This window comes from Pararge aegeria, chromosome Z, assembly GCF_905163445.1.
Source record: "Pararge aegeria chromosome Z, ilParAegt1.1, whole genome shotgun sequence".
NCBI lineage: Eukaryota > Metazoa > Arthropoda > Insecta > Lepidoptera > Nymphalidae > Pararge > Pararge aegeria.
This window is the reverse complement of record NC_053208.1, coordinates 26,125,372-26,144,165: the sequence shown is the minus strand read 5'-3', so window position 1 is coordinate 26,144,165 and position 18,794 is coordinate 26,125,372. Positions and strand designations below refer to the sequence as shown.

The 18,794-nt window shown below is 37.8% G+C and overlaps 1 protein-coding gene across 3 annotated transcripts in view; it reads right to left on the bottom strand.

The window, feature by feature from the left end:
- The window catches only part of LOC120636057 (protein furry), a 186,965-nt gene that overhangs the window by 151,985 nt on the left and 16,186 nt on the right, over positions 1 to 18,794 (bottom strand). For all 3 annotated transcript variants that reach the window (XM_039907326.1, XM_039907327.1, XM_039907328.1), the window contains exons 12-17: positions 18,479 to 18,662; positions 17,343 to 17,545; positions 16,606 to 16,805; positions 15,452 to 15,525; positions 14,601 to 14,722; positions 13,535 to 13,714 (exon numbers count right to left, since the gene is read on the bottom strand). In XM_039907326.1, coding sequence (XP_039763260.1) covers positions 13,535 to 13,714; positions 14,601 to 14,722; positions 15,452 to 15,525; positions 16,606 to 16,805; positions 17,343 to 17,545; positions 18,479 to 18,662 — 963 coding nt within the window. The remainder of the gene's footprint in view (positions 1 to 13,534; positions 13,715 to 14,600; positions 14,723 to 15,451; positions 15,526 to 16,605; positions 16,806 to 17,342; positions 17,546 to 18,478; positions 18,663 to 18,794) is intronic.

Genomic DNA, 18,794 nt, shown 5'->3' with positions numbered 1-18,794 from the left:
CAGTGAAAATTTTGAAAATTTAATTTCCCAAATGGCCCCTGACAGGAATCGAAATCGGGACCTTTAACTTAAAACCACTACGTTCACCAGCCAGGGCGGTTGTCACTACTCCGTCTAATACAGTTTGTAGCGTCATTAGGGGAAACATTGACAAACTAAACCGAATTTGCGACTCTGACATAAGGAGTATGAGGTCCTTTTTGCTCTGATGACATAGTGATACTCGAAACACTATCGATGAATGCGAGGTATACTTCTCGTACTAGGTGTGTTAATTCTCTGTGACATTTAAATCTTAACTCATAACTGCAATTTATGACGTCAACCTTAACAGTTTCTATACGAAGAAGTCGTGGTGTCTCAGAATGAATTTCGCAAGTTGTTAAGAGTTAAATGTCATCCAGAACCATGATCCCATTAAACAATTCAAAATTCACAACAATAGCGATAGTGGAGTGTGAAGTAGTAAATAAAAAAAAAATAAAAAAAAATAATCGTTTCAGATGAGTCGATTGTTGGCAAATCTTCGTTTCTTAAACGGCACGGGTCTCTTTAATGAGGAGGGTTTAGCCCGCAGTCCAACAGTTTTTCTTCACCGTTGCAAGTGACATTTTAATTGCTTAGAAACACACATAACTAAGAAAAGTTAGAGGTGCGTGGTGGGATTTGAAGCCGGCTCCCTGAAAGTGAAGCCCAAGTCCTAACCACTAGGCTCTCACCGCTTCTTTCACATAAGCTGTTATAACTGTATCGCCTACCAAGAAAATGTTGTAATCATAATTAAATATTAACTGATTTTACTGATTTTACGTTTCGCAAATTTACTATTCTTTGATGATAAAAAAAAATTACGTGATACAAAATTGTTTCTACACATTTTCCACGAGCTGTTGTCCTTAATTTCTTGTGCCAGATAATTTCTGATTTTACTCCAAAAAGACAATGAAATTTCATTTTGCCGATGATCAACTTATCTGAAACGTATAGAAACTCCAAAAACAGTATGTATCGATAAATATAACAATTGAAATATCTACAATTACCACTACTATGAAATCCACATAAATATATACAACAAATAAAGTTCTTGTACAGCCACCGTTAAAAAAGTTGAAGTTAAGTAAATCGAAGTAATATTTTATTTTTTCATATTCGACGTCCTTTTCGGCAAATCCGTCTTCTATCCAAATAAAGAAAATAAAGGTGTCTCAAATTTTGTTATAACTGCCTGTTATTAAACTTGTTTCTTTATAATCACATTAATTGAATGTTACAACTATGATGACAAGTTCCAATTTAGCAGTTTTTCAAGAATTATAAATAGCAACTGATAAGTTCGTTTTTGTACATAATGCGCCAACCACGATTAAGTGTGTAGCTATAAAATACATATATTTTTATTCATTAGGTTGCCACTTGCCAATAGACATAAAGTGTAGGCTTTACAATATCATCTCTAGAACATTACGGTCCACGTGGCCAAATATCCAACTTTGTTAGCGATTACTGTACATCCACTTATACACAAAATAAATAGTGCTATTTCAATTTTTGCACACACGCTTCTGATCTAACTAAATCAACAGGTCTAATTTAAGTGTCCTCTTCTCCACCAAGTTTTGCTCAGAAATTTTTTTTCTTTTTTATCCAGTACAAGTAAGCGTTGCAATTCCATTTTACCTGGTATTAAGTGTCGATGCAAACCAACTTTTTCTTTACTTTTTTATCTTTTCGTACTTTTCATTTGTAAAGCATATTTAAACATTAATAAAAACATACAAACCTAATAAAACTGTTTTTTTTTTATTTAGCACAAAAGTTTTCAGGCTTTTTTTTGCATTTAGGACTTTTGGTGTGCAAAATCAGCATTTTTCTTATGCCGAAGTCAAAATAGGTTTGCCCTGTCAATTTAGTTCAGTTTAGATTTGTTTGCTCAGTTGAATTAGCACCGATATCTCTCTAGGACAGCATATTAAAATATGTTTAAAAATGAACACACAGTTGAAACAGCTCGTCTCTACATGATAAGCGATACATCAATTAAACACAAATCATTTGTTAACATGAAACCAATCCAAAACTGATTCTAAGCGAGAACAACAACGTGGACGTTAACAGATTAACATATAACAGATAAAGCCGTGAATTGATAACACAATATGAGAAAATCATCTCACAGACATCTAAAAGCATGGCGAAACTAATGGGTGTGATGAAAATGTAGACATTATTTTGGTAGTTTGTTGTAACACGAAATATGGAAATGTCGACCATTTTATCAACGGTTATTTTGAGCCCGTGTTGTTAACTCGGTTCCCCTTTTTATTTAAAATTAATTCGCGCTGAAAATTTTGGTAAGACGCTACTTTCTTAAAGCCTAATTTTAATATCTTGTGAGCTAAACATATAGCAACATCTGTCTGGACGTGGTTGTCAGTATTCCACTCACGCAAAGAATCTATTCTAACATTGTTATGCTAAAGTGTATTTGTTTATGGGTACGCGAGAAAGTGATAATCTACGGACCAATCGATTTAAAAATTGTTTCGAAATATTCTTGCGTTAATCAGCCAATTTATTTACATAAGGAAGCAAGTAGCAGACTGCAGGCCTTCGAAATGTACGGGTACGCAAAACGATGCTAAAGATCTCTTGGAACAGTTTCACAACAAAAACAAAGGAATTTAAACTCGTAGATACAGAAAGAGAACACATGTCCACCGCGAGCCAAAAACTTTTTTTTTTGCATTTTTGGCTGTACAGTATTGTAATAAGAACCATTGCTAACCCTAGTTCGCAATAAATAAATTGCATTGTTTTTGCTTTAGATATATGCAAAGAGGATCCCAATATTATTAAAAAAGGCAAGAGACAACCAGAGGTCACCAAAGAGGTAAATGGTTGGTTACGTACCCAAAACCTAAGAAAACTTCACAAATGCTGACCGCGTCTTTTAAACTTATTTTTGAATTGTGTACGCGATGAAAATGGTTAAATAGATTTACGACTAAGCTTTGATTCGTCGTTATAGCGACAAACCCACAGAAAGGGTGTGCCTCTTGCATACACAATATTGAAACTTCGTCCTTGGTTCTTGGTCTTTCTATGCCTAAAAAATACCTTTAATAAATATATATTGTGTAAATATTGATGTCAAACACTTTCCAAATTTAATGGAGGGTTTAACTACAAAACTCTTAGTATCTCTACGTTAACCAATTGAAATTACGAGATCCGTACAAAACTGCGAAGAAAACAAACTGCGTAATTGGGTAAAAAGTAATGTTATTGGGTCCTAAAGATGCGTAATTTGCCACATCGTACCCGAAAATACAACGTTATATACTACGTGAAACGAGTTAGAGGGCAGAAGCCTAGAATTTGGTAAATTCAACAAAGGTAATGCAAGATTAAAAGTTAAACGTTTTAAAGTTTTTATTTATAAACAATGCTTGACCGGACATTGCTTCGCGTAGCCATGTTTTTGCGCTTGGGGATTAAGGTATGTTAGCCTCATTATTCTCACCGTGGCAACTACGTCAGACAGTTGGGTCATTATGGGTATGGGAGTCTGTTTCTGCACAATTGGAACCTTCTGGCAAGAAAACAGACAGACGGGAGGACTATAGTAATGTGGTCAATGGGGCGTGCCTTGGATTATTATGCGACCTACGTCAATACTTTGGCAGCATCTCAAAAACTCCACACATACTGCGGTGCTTGCGTTTGAGATCTTGGGCCCATAATCTTTGGACACGTGACATTGCACATTAAAATTCTAACCAAAAATCAAACCACAAGTCTGGATACCCAAAAGTCTGGCGCTTATTTAGCTCGAAGGCTGAGTCTATGTTTACGGAAGGACAATAGCCAAATTTGGACGGCATCTTTAATATATAATAATATATTTAAAATGGCATTGAGCAATAGTTAACAAAATCGAGTTGGAAGTGTCAATATGCGTGGTCACTAGCGTTTGCACACCGACGTTTTTAAGAGCAGTCAGAGTGCGCTAGACTCAATGTTTGTGTGATGAAAATGAATGTTTTTCAGTGTCTGGGTGTTTATATGTATATTATAAGTATTTATGTTATTTATGTTATTCAAAAATATTCATCAGTTATCTTAGTACCCATAACACAAGCTACGCTTACTTTGGGACTCGATGGCGGTGTGTGTATTGTCGTAGTATATTTTATTTATTTAAACGCAGTACAATACAATACCAATAATCATAAATCGCGCGTCAAATTAAAGTTAATTGCAAAAACACTTCAAAGCTATTATCTTTTCAGACCCCATTGGAAGTATATAGGATAAAAAGAAATATCGTGATTTGTACATTGCGGGATCGAAAAGTCAACAAATCAAAACTGTGCTATCAGCTGAATTCAAAATATCTGCGAAGTGGCGAAAACAGCATCATATAATATAATCACACCCCTACATTAAAACTTGGTTCAACTCAAAAAGACACTTTATATTAAATGATTATTAAAACCGTATTTTCTATTATCTATACAAGAATATGAACTACAAAACTACTAAGATGAAGAAAATGCTGTGGAGGATAAGCTGTCAAAAGCAAAGTTCTACAGTATTATTTCCGTATAGATAAATGAATCAGAGTTCAAACGAGGTTATCTAAATGGGCAAGTGTGTTGAAAAGTTATGAAGGGGTGCAAATTATCTAAGCAGATTTTGAATTAAAATTCTGTTGCTTTGGTACACTAAAATGACGCCTCGCATCGTCAATTCACAGATAAGTTGAAGGATCTAAAAATAAAATGTGCATCTATATCTAAATATTGCGTGACCTGAATAACAAAAACATACGACAACATTTTGCAAGTAACGTGCCACACTTCAGTCAAGATTCATGTCGTTTCCAACTTGAAAGCAGAAGATACTACAAGTTTGTAACTTTCACACGTACGTGGGCGCGAACATATTTCATTCAGAACATTCTAATTAAACGGGGTGTATAGTTTCATTCGCGCCATCGACATAACCACATTTACCAAGAGAAATTTAATAACAAATTTTTTGAAAATAATTAAGGCACATTTCGTAACATGATTGAGAAGGAGGCGACAGAAGGAGGAGACATATAGCGTAGGGAGATCGAGAAAGCAGTTTAATATACTAAGAAGTATGTAGCGTTGCACGGGCAATAATATTAACATAATCTCCAAAGTATAAATGGAGGAAACTAGAGTAACATAAAATCAAGGAATACAAACTTCTCCTTAACAATACGAAGAATGGCAAAAGGAAACTCTACTCATAAATTGCGAAATGATAAGAAACAACAGAATTTTAGAGCAGCTGTGGTTAAAATTGTTTAAATCGTCTAGTAAGACGCGGCACCGGGATATTTGAAATGTTTATTAAAATAGTGGATTAAGCGTTTAAAATCGCCAACGTGATTTTGGGTTCAGCGTAGAACTGGCATTTTATATGAATGACCAGAAGGACATTTGAGTTTATAGAATATTGCGCAAACCAACGCAAATGTAAAATATGAAAGGAATAGTCATATCTTCTAGACAAGTGCATCAGAACCAATATATAGTATAATGTTTCGCCCCATCAAATGTCCATACAGATACGAGACGAAACAAGTACAGAATATGTCGCTGGCACCATAAATGTCAAAACGAAGTTAAACGTAGTAAACATACGTGTGAAAGTTTACAACTCTACTGTACATAAAGATCGTGTAAATAGGCGTTTTGAAAATATACACCGATACAAAGTTTAATTCAAAAATAACCATTTTACATAATATTTGTATAATGGTGCGATCGAAGACTGCAGAGCAGAACCTATAAAATTATTATTAGATGAAATGATCTAAGTGCAGATAAAGACCTATCAGATTATTAATAGATGACGTGATATATTTTATCACATTATCAGCTGATGGTTCTGATTGGCCAATACCAGCATGACTGCGTTCCACTTCAGTAGATACGCACAATAAAGTTAGGCAAACATTGTTTCGCCTTTGTTGCAATTTATTTTAGTTTATCATTTTTGAAGAATTGTATTCATCATTAGGTTTTACAAAACTCAGCTTGATATTTAAACGAGAAAACCAGGAAATTATTAAATTACTTATTATATACTGTATACCAAGTAGTCTATAGATCGCGAATATTTAATACTGACTGCCTATGAGTTTATTTTAACTAAAAATTATATAAACTACAATAACAACGAGTAAAAATGTATATAAATTATAAGTATCGGTGTATAGTTTCCTTTGTTTTACCCCAACAACGTCTCCGGAAGCGCAGATAAGAAGAGGGCACTGTCCGGGCAAAATGAAACATTATACGCATAACTATAGAGTATAAATTCAATTAAAACTACGTCACAGTATCCTACTAATGTGACGTAGTTTTAATTCAACGGATTACGTCCCTAATGTAAATCATGTCACATAAATATAGATCTTTATTGAGCCGTAATTTTTAAGGATTTTGTTTTCGTTTTGGTTCATTTATTATGTGCCGGTTTTTGGGTAGACATACAGATATACAATGTGTAATTGAAAACCGAAATAGTACTTCGCAGGCTTTAGAGGTACATTGTTTACTGTCTCTAAGACGTATCTGTGAACCGTAACGCTAAAAGCTTTTGGGTATACCACTGTTTTAGTTTTTACTGGCAGAAATCAGGTACAGCCTATATCACATGCTAAATTAAAATCAAGCTACTCCTGTCATTTTATTAGGAACCTGTCACGTAGCGTAGGTACTATGCGCGTGTCGGTCTTTTATCTTCAATAGGATTGTCATAAGTGAACACTTCCAATAGCTTTGAATTAGTTAGTATGAAAAAATTAATATGCTTCTTTTGATGTAAATTTTGCAGGTGATTCCTTATAAATATACTAACAACAGTATTTCGTAATTCGGTTACACGTTGTATATACAAATAAATACTTCTCATTTATAATACATCAAAAAGATAGATCTATAGATGGCAACAGTTTATGTTTATAACGTAAATTCAATTCAATGCATGAAAATAATCATAGTCGTTCAAGAATAATTGTAAAACTTAATATTTACGGCACAAGTCATTGGCCTGCACTTTTTTTACTATACTAGCGACACATAAAATGTATGTGGTACTAATTTATTAATTTAACTTGTTACTCTATCCTAATAGTGTGTTAATTTGACAAATATGTTATATTCATTAGTGAGTGTTGTTATATATGTGTTGATTGTGATGTGTTATACATGTACATGTATTTTGTATACATTATTTATACAAAATACATGTGTATGTCTATTATACTTCGAAATATTTCATTTTCTACAGAGAACATTGCTATCAAATATACACAATTTTAGCTGCATATAATTTATACAACCACTGATAATTTTTTTAATCTAATATATTATATTAACTACATCATATACTCTTCATGCATACAGAACATTTTTGCAGAGAGTACTTAGATATATGTTATTACTTAATATTATAATAAAAACAATTCCAAATTACAAAATATTTCATTTGTGCATGATGTTTAATTTCTTTTTCAAGCAAAGTTATTTTAAGTGCTTTATAGCCATTATTTTAATTCATGAATTGTTTTAGATTCTAGGATCTACGTGTGAGTTTTTAAGAGCTAGACTTAAAGTGCTGCACGTGCATCATACCAAATGATGTTTTCTCGCTCTTTCAGGACATGGGCTACTTTGGGATATTCAGAGCTAGGCTACTAAGGCTTTACTACTTATATCTAGCAAGTGTCCCCCAAAGCAAACCCTACTCCCACCTCCCCCTTGCTTCTCTTCGCTGTTCGAAATTAAAGCATTTCTTCGCTGGTAAAATATGTTGCGATATACTATGTTCAAAGGTAATGTCCAAAACGCATTCCAACAAGGTTGCTCGTATTTTGAGGTGCGGGAAAAGTACATAATAGGCACTTGACGCAAACATGTCAAAGGCGTACGCTGCGACGCAGCTAAACGACACGGATGCACGCATTTGCGTCTCGCAGAACAACAACCCACGATCGAGGAACCTGTGTTTCAGTAAACGCTTTGCTAAACGCTGTGCAGGCTGCAAGAGTAACGCTTTAAAAATCTTAAGTTTAGCGCGGGAAATAATTACGAGGGCTCCAATAATTCTCAAAATCACCGTAGCCGAATGAAAGTCAGTCACTAAATGGATATTATGAATGAACAAAGTGTTTCTCAACGTAAGTCGCGAAAGGTGAGAATTTTAGGGACGCTGACAATGGGCCAGCCAACCTGAGGCAACCCGAAGGCCACTGTGTGTGTTACCCACAACCATACATACGCTGATTAGTCGATTCCATCCGCTTTTTTCACAGCACTTCACAAGAACATTTTCTTAAGGCAACTATGTAAAGAGACATCACTGAAAGAATATCAATAAATTTGAAGTTTTGTAAATAGTGACCTCCATATAGTTTAATTTGAAGAAGAGGGAGCTTGAATTCGATAAGTAAATTCCCTAAATAAAGTCTTTCCCTCGATTCGAATCTTCACATCCTTACTAATATTATAAATGCGAAAGTGTGTAAGTTTCTTTGTCCTCCCTTTATGCTCTATCTAAGCAATCAATTGACTTGTTATTTGCCATAGAGTTAGTTTGACGGACGCAGAGTAACATATGTTACTTTTGGTCCTGGAAAAAACATCAAATTCTCGAGGGCGGTTTACCGGAACATTCGTATTTTTACACAAGCAACCAAATTACTCTTTCACCGTAGGCAACACGGGACACAGCTCCTTTGAGAATGAATCCTAAACAATATTTACATTTTCAAGCGATTTCAAGAAATGAGGCAGGTTTTGATACGAGGATGCGTGTTTTAGCTCGAGGCACGTATAGCATGATGGAATCGACAGAATGCGCGATGCGTGCACGAGCAGTTGCTCGTGTGCGTGTGTGCGTGCGACAGGTCGCGACGGTGGGCCACCTTGTCCGCTTGTGCTGCTTGTGCGAGCGCGCATAGCTCAGCGGCAGGGTGAAGAAGCCCCCGGGCGCGGTCAGCCCCTCGCCCGCCGCGCCCGTCGCGCCCAGCGGCACCGGCGCGCTCCACCCCTCCCGGTCGCCCGCGCCCTCACCCGCGCCCGCGCCCGCGCTACCGAACGACCACATGCGTGAACACGACTGCTACGAGCTAGCAGCACCCCTCATCCACACATCATTAGAACATTATTGCAGCGACGATGGCGGATCAACGTGTCGAAGGCCGAGGCACTACGTAGCTCCACCATTGCCTAGTTGTGGCCAAAGATAGTATAGTACTTTCCTCAAACATGTCTTCACTTTAACTCATTTGATACTTTTCTAAAAGCCAAACAACGAAACACAGTAATTTTCAATTTGTTATAGAGTTCATAGTTTTTTTGCTCAATAAACATCTTTCCCATTTGCAAGCCTCTTGGATATTTAAATAAAAACTTTGGCTACTTACCTCCTTGGTTGGCATGCTTCAAAATCCAAGATCGTTCCATTTTTAAATTACACGACAGACATGAGTTTACTAAGTAATTTATTGGGCGGCTAAAACACGACATATATGGATTTTCATACATTTGCCAGCCGCTGCTCACATGTATTTGGCAAGTTCAACTGGGTCGATTTATCTCAAATTTCACTATAGCATGTTTGAGAAATGTATATTTACGTATTTACGTCCATGTAACGTTAATTTAATTTAAAACTCACACTGAGGGCGCTAGCGGTACGCGTGTACAAATCCATTACGGCTTTAGAATTAACCCTGCCACTCTACCCTAAAAAATATTAGTCATTTTCTTTGGCAATAACTTACTTGGACATTATAATATTAAATATTATTAGCTGTAAATATTTGTTTTTTTTCTCCGCCTAAATTTACCACTATCCTGCAATAAAGACATTGTAATAATATCACCAACTTTTTACTCCGTTGCCCATGGGTGTATGGACTCGAAAACACGTTATATTCAAATATAATAATAATAAAACCTAAAGATAATGTGTCCTATCTTCATCTACCTTAACAATACAATGTGTATTAAAATAATTGAATATATAATGTTAAACTTAAAATGTTAAACTTAAAATTGTAATATATAATGTTAAACTCTCATTACATAAAATAATTATCTAAATAAATATTACTATTAACCAAATATGTGCACACAATTTTTTATATCTACGCGTATATCTTTCGATTAAAATTTAAAATTACATGCTTATTATCGAAAAAAATTGCTTGCCTATAAATTATTTAATCCTACAGCACCAAATCAAATATATAAATTGATTAAACAAGTATACGTATATATATATATATATATATAATCGAGTACCACGCAGGATAGCAAAAAAATAACTACACTTTTACCAATTGGTACGCAATTAAACAACATACTACATATTATTATGTTATATAATAAGCCCTATATAAAGACAAAACAAGTATAAAATGTTTGGCTGTGTGGCGTGTAAATATACTTAACAAATTTCATTTTTGAACTATAATATATTGACACCAAATGATATTCTATATTGCCTGCATTAAATAGTTTAAAAAAATATTTTAATTGAGAAATATACTATATACTTGTACGTGACAACTTATATTATAAATGGTCAACGATATATAAATAATCATTAGGTATTTCGAGATTTAAGCGACAATAATTATAATAACTTGACCTAAAGCTTTTATAAGCGTTTCATTTCTGCCATCGTTGATAAGGGCCCGCATGCTCTGTGATATTAACGCATTCAGTCGTCAGCAATTCAAGTGACACGAAAGATGATGAATTGAGAGGTGCCATATTTAGCATCATTAATACAGAAGAGAATCCGGGCTGGAGGTCTAAGATTAGAAAAAAGTGGATTTATCGACTTTTGCATTGACACTCAAAATAGCTTGATAAATAATATAATCGTAGCATAATTTACAAATCAGAAAGTGAAGAAACCGGCGTACCATTTTTTTATCTTTTGTTGTTTTTTTTAATTTGTCCGCTTTAGGACAAGCAAAGATATTGACCTATTCAGTTGTATAATTCAGGCAAGTATTTTGTGTATCTTGCAAAAGCGTGCGATAAGTTCGCTTGTGTCGTACGCTTGTAATCGTATAGAAATCGCATCGCTTGCATACAATAATCTAGAAACCCTAAAGTTATACTCAACCAGATATTGCCTTTACACTTCACATGGAAATATCAGAGCTGAAAACTGCTTGTATTTGATCTTTAATAGGTATTATCTAAAGGAGTATAAACACTAAACCGTGAAGTTTCTCGGGACACAGCTGCCGTAATTTGTAAATTTTCCGAAGGGTTGTCAAACGTTCATCTCCATACAATTTTTTGTATATTTAAGACGAATGCTTACATGTCAGTGCTCGGGCTGACCCAAACACGAACAGTTAAACGCTAATAAAGCTGTGTAATAATGGTTATAAAATTAGTTTTCCCTCATATTAAAATTCTTGTGCTAGGGTGCGCGGGAACTTAAATTACTTTTTATATTCTTGTGCATAATAGTGATAAAAGTTAAACCAGTTTATAACGGCAATCGAACCAAATTTTTGTATAGAATATCAACAGTGCCATTAATATTTTCCTTAAAGCAAGCCAAATGTTTTGAGACAAAAATTGACTCGGTCATTGCACCATATCTACGGTCAATTATAAAACATCCTTTTATCGTAGAAGATACACACCTTTGAGATCATAATGGAGATCTCTCAGGCATGCAGGTTTCCTCGAGATGTTTTCCTTCATCATTGAAGCAAGTGATATTTTAATTACTTAAAACGCACATAACTTAGAAAAGTTAGAGGTGTGTGCTGGGATTTGAACTCGGCCCCCCGTAAGTAAAATCGAGCTCCTACCCAATGCGCTATCAACGCTTCGATGCCTCAAGACCTTAGAATTTTAAATTTTGGTGCAATTTTTGGTGCATTCAGGGGCATGCAATCGTCGAGTTGATCAAAATTTTATTTAATATTTTTATCCAAATGTTTTAACTACATTTTGCGGCAATATCAATAAAAATTAATAATCAATTATCTATAAAACATATATATATATTTTTTTCTACACATTCCCAAAATTTTAAACAACTATTGCACCGCTTTTAATGCTTTAACCCTTTTTAAGGCAGGTAATTAAAAGGCGAAAGCCACGTCTATGGAACTGCACGGTTCCGTGAAAATTGACACATATCTATTAAATAAACCGCATCAGGCGCAAGAAATTCATACAGTACTGAAAACACGAATGATGTCAATGTCATCAGGTCGCGTGCTACGCGTCGGTTACTGACACATTATGGCAGCATCATGCGCACTTTTAGTACTGTAAAAGGGCGTATTTTTTCTGAACAACAGATTTAGCCCCTATATACATTATATAGAAATATTAGAAACTCTTATTGTGCAACTTAAAAATGAATTCACAATTCTAAATGAACACTAAGCTTACATCATCATTGTATTTTTAAACTACCTGTGCTCTGCGGTGCCATCCGCGTCTATTTATCATAGACAGTCATAGCAAGATGAAGACTATAAATGAACAAAATGTCAAATACAAAATTATTATGTAGGTTCTGCAATTCTAAAATATAAGACATACATATATATAAAAGAAACTTTTTCGGTTTATATAATATACAAAACAGGCCTACTTCAGGGCACAGATATGTTCTCAGTATCAGAAGAGTTTAAGGCCGTAGTCCACCACGCTGATTAAGTGCAGACGCAGACTATGTTAGTTCGTAAATCACGAATGATAATAAATTATTAATTATAAATTATAACAATCCGATTTAAACACTGCCATATCGGTCTCATGATGTTTTTGCTTTCGCCAAACGTTTCAGTAAAACGATCCTGGCAGGCGAGGCATGGGATATGTCTAACATTTCATTTGTATATTACTGTAATTAGGGTAATAAAAAATATAGTATTATATTAAATATGTTACCAATATAAACCACGGGAATATTCCCTACTGGCTGTTATATAGTATGAAAACCATTATTATCAATACACTACAAGGTCTCCTCTCAGAATGCAACGTCCGTCCCTTGTTGTCCAACAGAACAGCATAAGCTTCATCGAATTCAAATTCAAAAACGTTTCATTCATGTAGACCCATTATAGACACTTATGGAGCGATGGTGCCAACTACCTTCGTTAGCTTAAAACTAAAACTAGAACGGACGCGCCGGTTAAAAATCTATGAACGCCGTCTGCACGTACGAAAAGCGTGACTCATTGTTACGTTCCGAATCGAGAGTGCAAACGAGAGCGCGGAACAAGCGATAGGGAGGCAAAATAGGCCTAAGCGTGCGGCTCGTGACGCACCTGTCTCTCTTCCACTCGGGCGCACGTTATCGCGTAAAATGTTACAGATGACCATTTTTTATCATTCCATATCCATCCGAATTGTAAATTCATTTCGAAGTTGCAGCGAGCGCCAAGACGCCGTGTGTGAGTGGTGCGTTCGGGGCGGGGCGTTACCTTAAACTCAAGTCGGGGCTGGCACACCTGACGACGGGGCTGGGCACGGCGGGCACCACCAGGTACGCCATGGTCATGTAATACTTCCACACTTGCATGTAGCCGTCGCGCTCCTTCTCCGGCTTGCGCGGCGGCGCCGGCCCGCGCGACAGCAGCGACGCGCGGTTGTCGCTCACCGGCCTGCAACGCGACCCCACTACTACAGCTGCCGGCTCGCACGAGAAGCGACCGCGTTCGCACATCAAACTGTATGCCAAAGTACAGCGGTCGCACTCGTTTTAGAGTCGAGAATCATGTAAATCAGACAGCCCGAGCTGAATAAATCTAGGCAAATTTGGGCTGCAATCCGATGCAATACTCCGTTTCCATGTCTCGATTGCGTGTGAGCAAATCTAGTACTAAAGAGCTAGTGTGATTTCGAAGATACACATTGAATTCTTTAGTCAGGCTCGTTCTGTACTCATACTTACACGAGCTAACATCCATACAATATGTATATAAATCGAGTGAACGCCTCGAGCCAATTTCTGAATCTGACGTGTGTTGGATGTCCAAACAAAATACTGGATCCAACGCCTTCCGATAGCCGAATCAGACTATTGGATTTAACTATCTTATGAAAAAATATGGCGTTTATTACATTGACATCAAACGAAATAAATTATACGTCAGCCTACTCTAAAAACCTGCTTTTATCACTCATTAACTTTACAATGGGTTGAACATGAAGCTAAGCTAAAAATCTTGCGATTTTGTTTTAGCTCCTTGTCCTCTTGCTTATTGAAGGTATCAGTTTAAGTTCGTAATATATGACTATGAAATGTTACAATTTAGAAAATGGTACTTGTGAGGAACAGAACATCGTAAGACTTATTTTTCGAAAGTATCTGTTGTAGCTCGTGACGAAAATCATTTTCTTTATTCTAGGAAACTCTAAAAGTAAACTAACATAATTTTAAGGCTGAACCGGACGTGAGTAACATACAAACAAACAAACTTATTAATAGAGATACTTCCATTTCTCTTTACTTTTGTTATAATGTTAATATATAATGCAGGGTCTTACGCGGGTTCTATGATGGTGTAGAGCGCATGTATGCGCGCGTGCAGAATTGGCCACGCCTGGAGTACAGTGGCGGGGCACTGGGCGGGCACGCGGTTCCTCTCCAGAAGACCAAACAGTACTACCTATTAAAGTAATACATTTGGTTTGAACTCATTTTTTATATCTTATATTGTGACAGCAGGTGGCTCCAACGAGCTGGACAGACGACCTCAGGCGAGTCGGACCGTGGATTGTAGAACTCCCTACAAAAGACCTATGTCTAGCAGTGGACGTCCTTTGGTTGCAATGATGATGATGATGATTGTGACAACCAGTTAGCCCATTGGGTACGAGCTCGACTTCACTTTCGCGGGCCGAGTTCGAATCCCAGCACGCACCTTTAACTTTTCAAAGTTATGTGCGTTTTAAGTAATTCAAATGTCATTTGCTTCAATCGTGAGGAAACCTGCATTTGTGAGAGTTCTCCATAATGTTCTCGAAGGTGTGTGGAGTCTACGGCCAGCGTGGTGGACTACGGCCTTAACCCCTCCTCATTGTGGGAGGACACCCGTGCTCTGTAGTGGGCCGGTAATGGAAAGGATGTGATGATGATGATGATTGTGACAACTAACAGCGATTAATGATATATTTCAGTCACTTACAGCTCTTGAATGAGAAGACAAAAGAGTCGTGTATGTACTCAAATAAATATAAAAGTATACGCACAAAATAACTTTTATTCTTTCGATTCAAAGGAGTAAGATTTTAATCTCGTTTTTATCTAAAAGATAGGTGATAAGTAACCCAACCAAATCATATCCCACCATATCATAGCATATCTATGTTATAAGTAATGCAAGAGAAGAGCCTACCTCCCACGGATCTGCGCCGTTGGTAGAGCTGCCACTCCAACTATTCTTGGAAGATGTATCATCGTGCTGTAGACCTGTACACATATTATAAGGGTTACAATAACATAAAAATGCTTTTATGTAACATTAACGTACATTACATTTCACACCACTCGCTCGACAATGTCTTATTACATAGCCTAATAATGAAAGGTTGACCTTGAAAGTACGTCAATACATCCTTTAAAGCTTAAAGGATGTATTGCTTAAAGAAAATCTCCAATACGAGTTATAAATACTTAAGGGTGGGCTTTTTATAACTCGTACTGAAGATTTTCTTATCTGCATACCCTGTGCATACCCTCTATGCACGCCACTGATGACGGTGTATCTGAATAAAATCTATTCATTCGAATATTGCCCATTTCGCTCTAACGTATGATGGCGTTCTTGTCACTCTCGAAAGCCTGTAATGTTATTGCCTCGCGATTTGTGAAAGGTAGAGTATTCATCACAGGATGAAAGCAGTCTGCGTTTTGGGCGCCCATAAAACTCTCGCTATACTCAGGATTCTAGAGGCAACAGCCTAGAGCTACTTAAATCCCTGGTTTGCCAAATCCTAAATTTATCCCGGCGCCAGTAATTTAAGACGTTGCTTAAGACGAATGGGGTAACCCCTTGTTGAACAATCTACCATTATTAAGTCTTTTGAGTATTGTCTGTGGTCTGTCACCGTGTTTTTGTTTTTGTTTGTTACCCACGATTTAAGGGCTAGACGGATTGCAGTTGACGAGGAAACAGCTTATATCCTGGGGAAGGATTGAAAATTTAAAAAATCCCTATTGAACCCGTTCAATAAGTATGTGGAAAAGTTGTGTGAAAGTTTTTATCACGGAAAAACAAGCGCAACTCGTTTGCACAGAATTTAAAAAAAAACACGAAGCACCCGAAGGTACTGCCGAATAAATCTTTACGGCAATCGCATTTCGGATAACTATCAATTTTTTTCTCATTGGTAATAGCGCTAGCTAGCGCTTAGACTACTATCCCACCTGTTTCACTCTTGTTTTAAAGATACCCATGTTGTAAGAGTTAGGAAACCCAGAAATCGGGAGGGCGCTCTGAATCCCAGCCGTGCGTATAACTAAATGCGTGCGGTGCGGCGGTGGGCTCACCCGCGGTCCAGGCGGCGTGGCTGCGCTCGCCGAGCCACACGAGGTCGGGCTGGCCGGCCGCCAGCACGGCTTGCTTCTCCGCGGGTGGCAGTACGGGCAAGCACTTGTCGGCGAAGTGCGCCACGTGGCGGTCCGCCGCGTCGATGAGCGCCGGCTCGTCGCGAGTCAGCTGCAACCGCTCCAGCAGGTACTTCGTCTCTCTGCAAGCACGAAGTCGAGTCGGGTCGAACAATGGCCGACTCTTCTTTATCGTCAATCGTAAAAGCCGTTGAACTAAAGGCCTCTTCCTAGATTATGGTATACCAATAATCACCACGCTGGGGCACAGAAAGCGCTGCTGCCCGGTCAACGTTATAGTCCCTAAGTCGCCTCGTACGATACCCGCAGGCAGAGTGGTGGGGACGACTGTATTCAGATCTGCCGCCATCCCACGGCACTTTTCTTCGTACTCATAGTTAAATATCAATTCTAAATGATTAACGTCGGTTTTCTCACTAGCAAACTATGGAGAATAAGTTTTCAAATCGCGGTTGTGAGTTTATTTTTCGTTTACATTTTATGACGACTGACAGATTCTCAGGATAAATTCAATTACTAGAATATTTCCATCTGCTCTCAGCTAGCTAGATTATTTCTTTTTTTTATTATTTCAAGGATAAATCTCAAGATTCCCCGATGTAACGCGACCTATCCATATTATGCAGAGAGTTAAACGGATGATAAACTTGCAATGTTACCTGAGAATATGGACCGCCAGTCGTCGGGGATACGCCTTGCACTGGCAAAGCATGACGAGTCCCAGGGCTTCGGTCCCCCGGATCACAGACGCCAGGGGCTCGGGCTTGGGCGGAGCGGATGTGCTGGGCTCACCGTTCTTCCAACTGGTCACCAGCTGAAGCAGCATACGCAGACCATTCTCGACCAGTTGAGGAGACGTGTCCTGAAGACCAAACTTAAGGTTAAACTCAAGTCACTTGTCATTAGTTTCACTAACTTATTTAAGAGATAATTTTACGTCTCTAGTCGAAATTTTTGCGTGAACAAAAATTATGGAACTAGCTCCATCATCACCGAACGCTTTCTATGAGCTATATATATAAACTATGCACACATTTATACTTTTTAGGATGACAAAAAGCATGAAACTCGTGTCATCGTCGCCGCACGCTTCACATGAGCTATATATATACTGTATATATATGTACATAGATTACCGTTTCACTTCTATCGGCAGTGCTCAAAAACTGTAACGCGTGTTATTTTTTAATAGTAATAAATGACAAACCAAGTGGATTGCCCACCCGACGGTCAGTTGAATACCGTCGCCTATGAATAGAGCGATACTCCGCTGGGCATGCAAGGAACACGTTCAGAAACCACTTATGTACTTGTATACTTATTCATAATTCGTTTATCATCCATTACCCATTGACATCTTGGAGATGTTTCTAAAAAAGTTCAGTTTGTATTAAACGTAAGCTTATAGAAAAGTCCTATTAACTAATAAAGGACTACGTATTCGATAAAAAAGCTAGGGTGTGAATTATTGCTCTACGCAGGTTACTAATGGTGATAATAAAATAAAAAAAACACCCAGCTAAGTTTGTTGTGGGCTTCTTCTTAGACCAGGACGCGTTTGGAACCCTCGTAGCTCTAGTTTTAAGTTTCCGAATATGGTTATCGCCATCATCTCACTAGCGTGTGTAAGTGCCACCTATGGGCCTACTTGAATAAAGAGATTTTTTACTTTGACTTTGACTTTATGTTTGAAAGGACCGATGCCAAAAGAGGGTCAGTTCGTATGAAATAGATGGGTATAAACCGTTAGTGCGGGGAGACTGGCTTGCTCGCACGGGTCGGATTGTGCACTCACTTGAACCTCTTTGGCCAGGAACTGGGTGAAGCCCGCCAGCACGTCCTGGCGCCACTCGGGGAAGTCCACGATGAGGGTCTGCAGGCTCTGGAACGACAGGCCGCGCAGCTCCTCGTCCATGTGCACGGTGAGGCGGCACAGCAGCTCCACCAGCTCGCCAGGGCTCATGCCCTCCGGGATCAGCCTGCAAGCCTCGCGTTACACACAGCCACGGGGTGACGGCGCTTCCAATCATGTGCAACGATGCACTCAAAAGCCAAATGAGTTTCGTGGACCGAAAGAAAAGTAAACTGCAACTATGATGTTCAGTAAACAG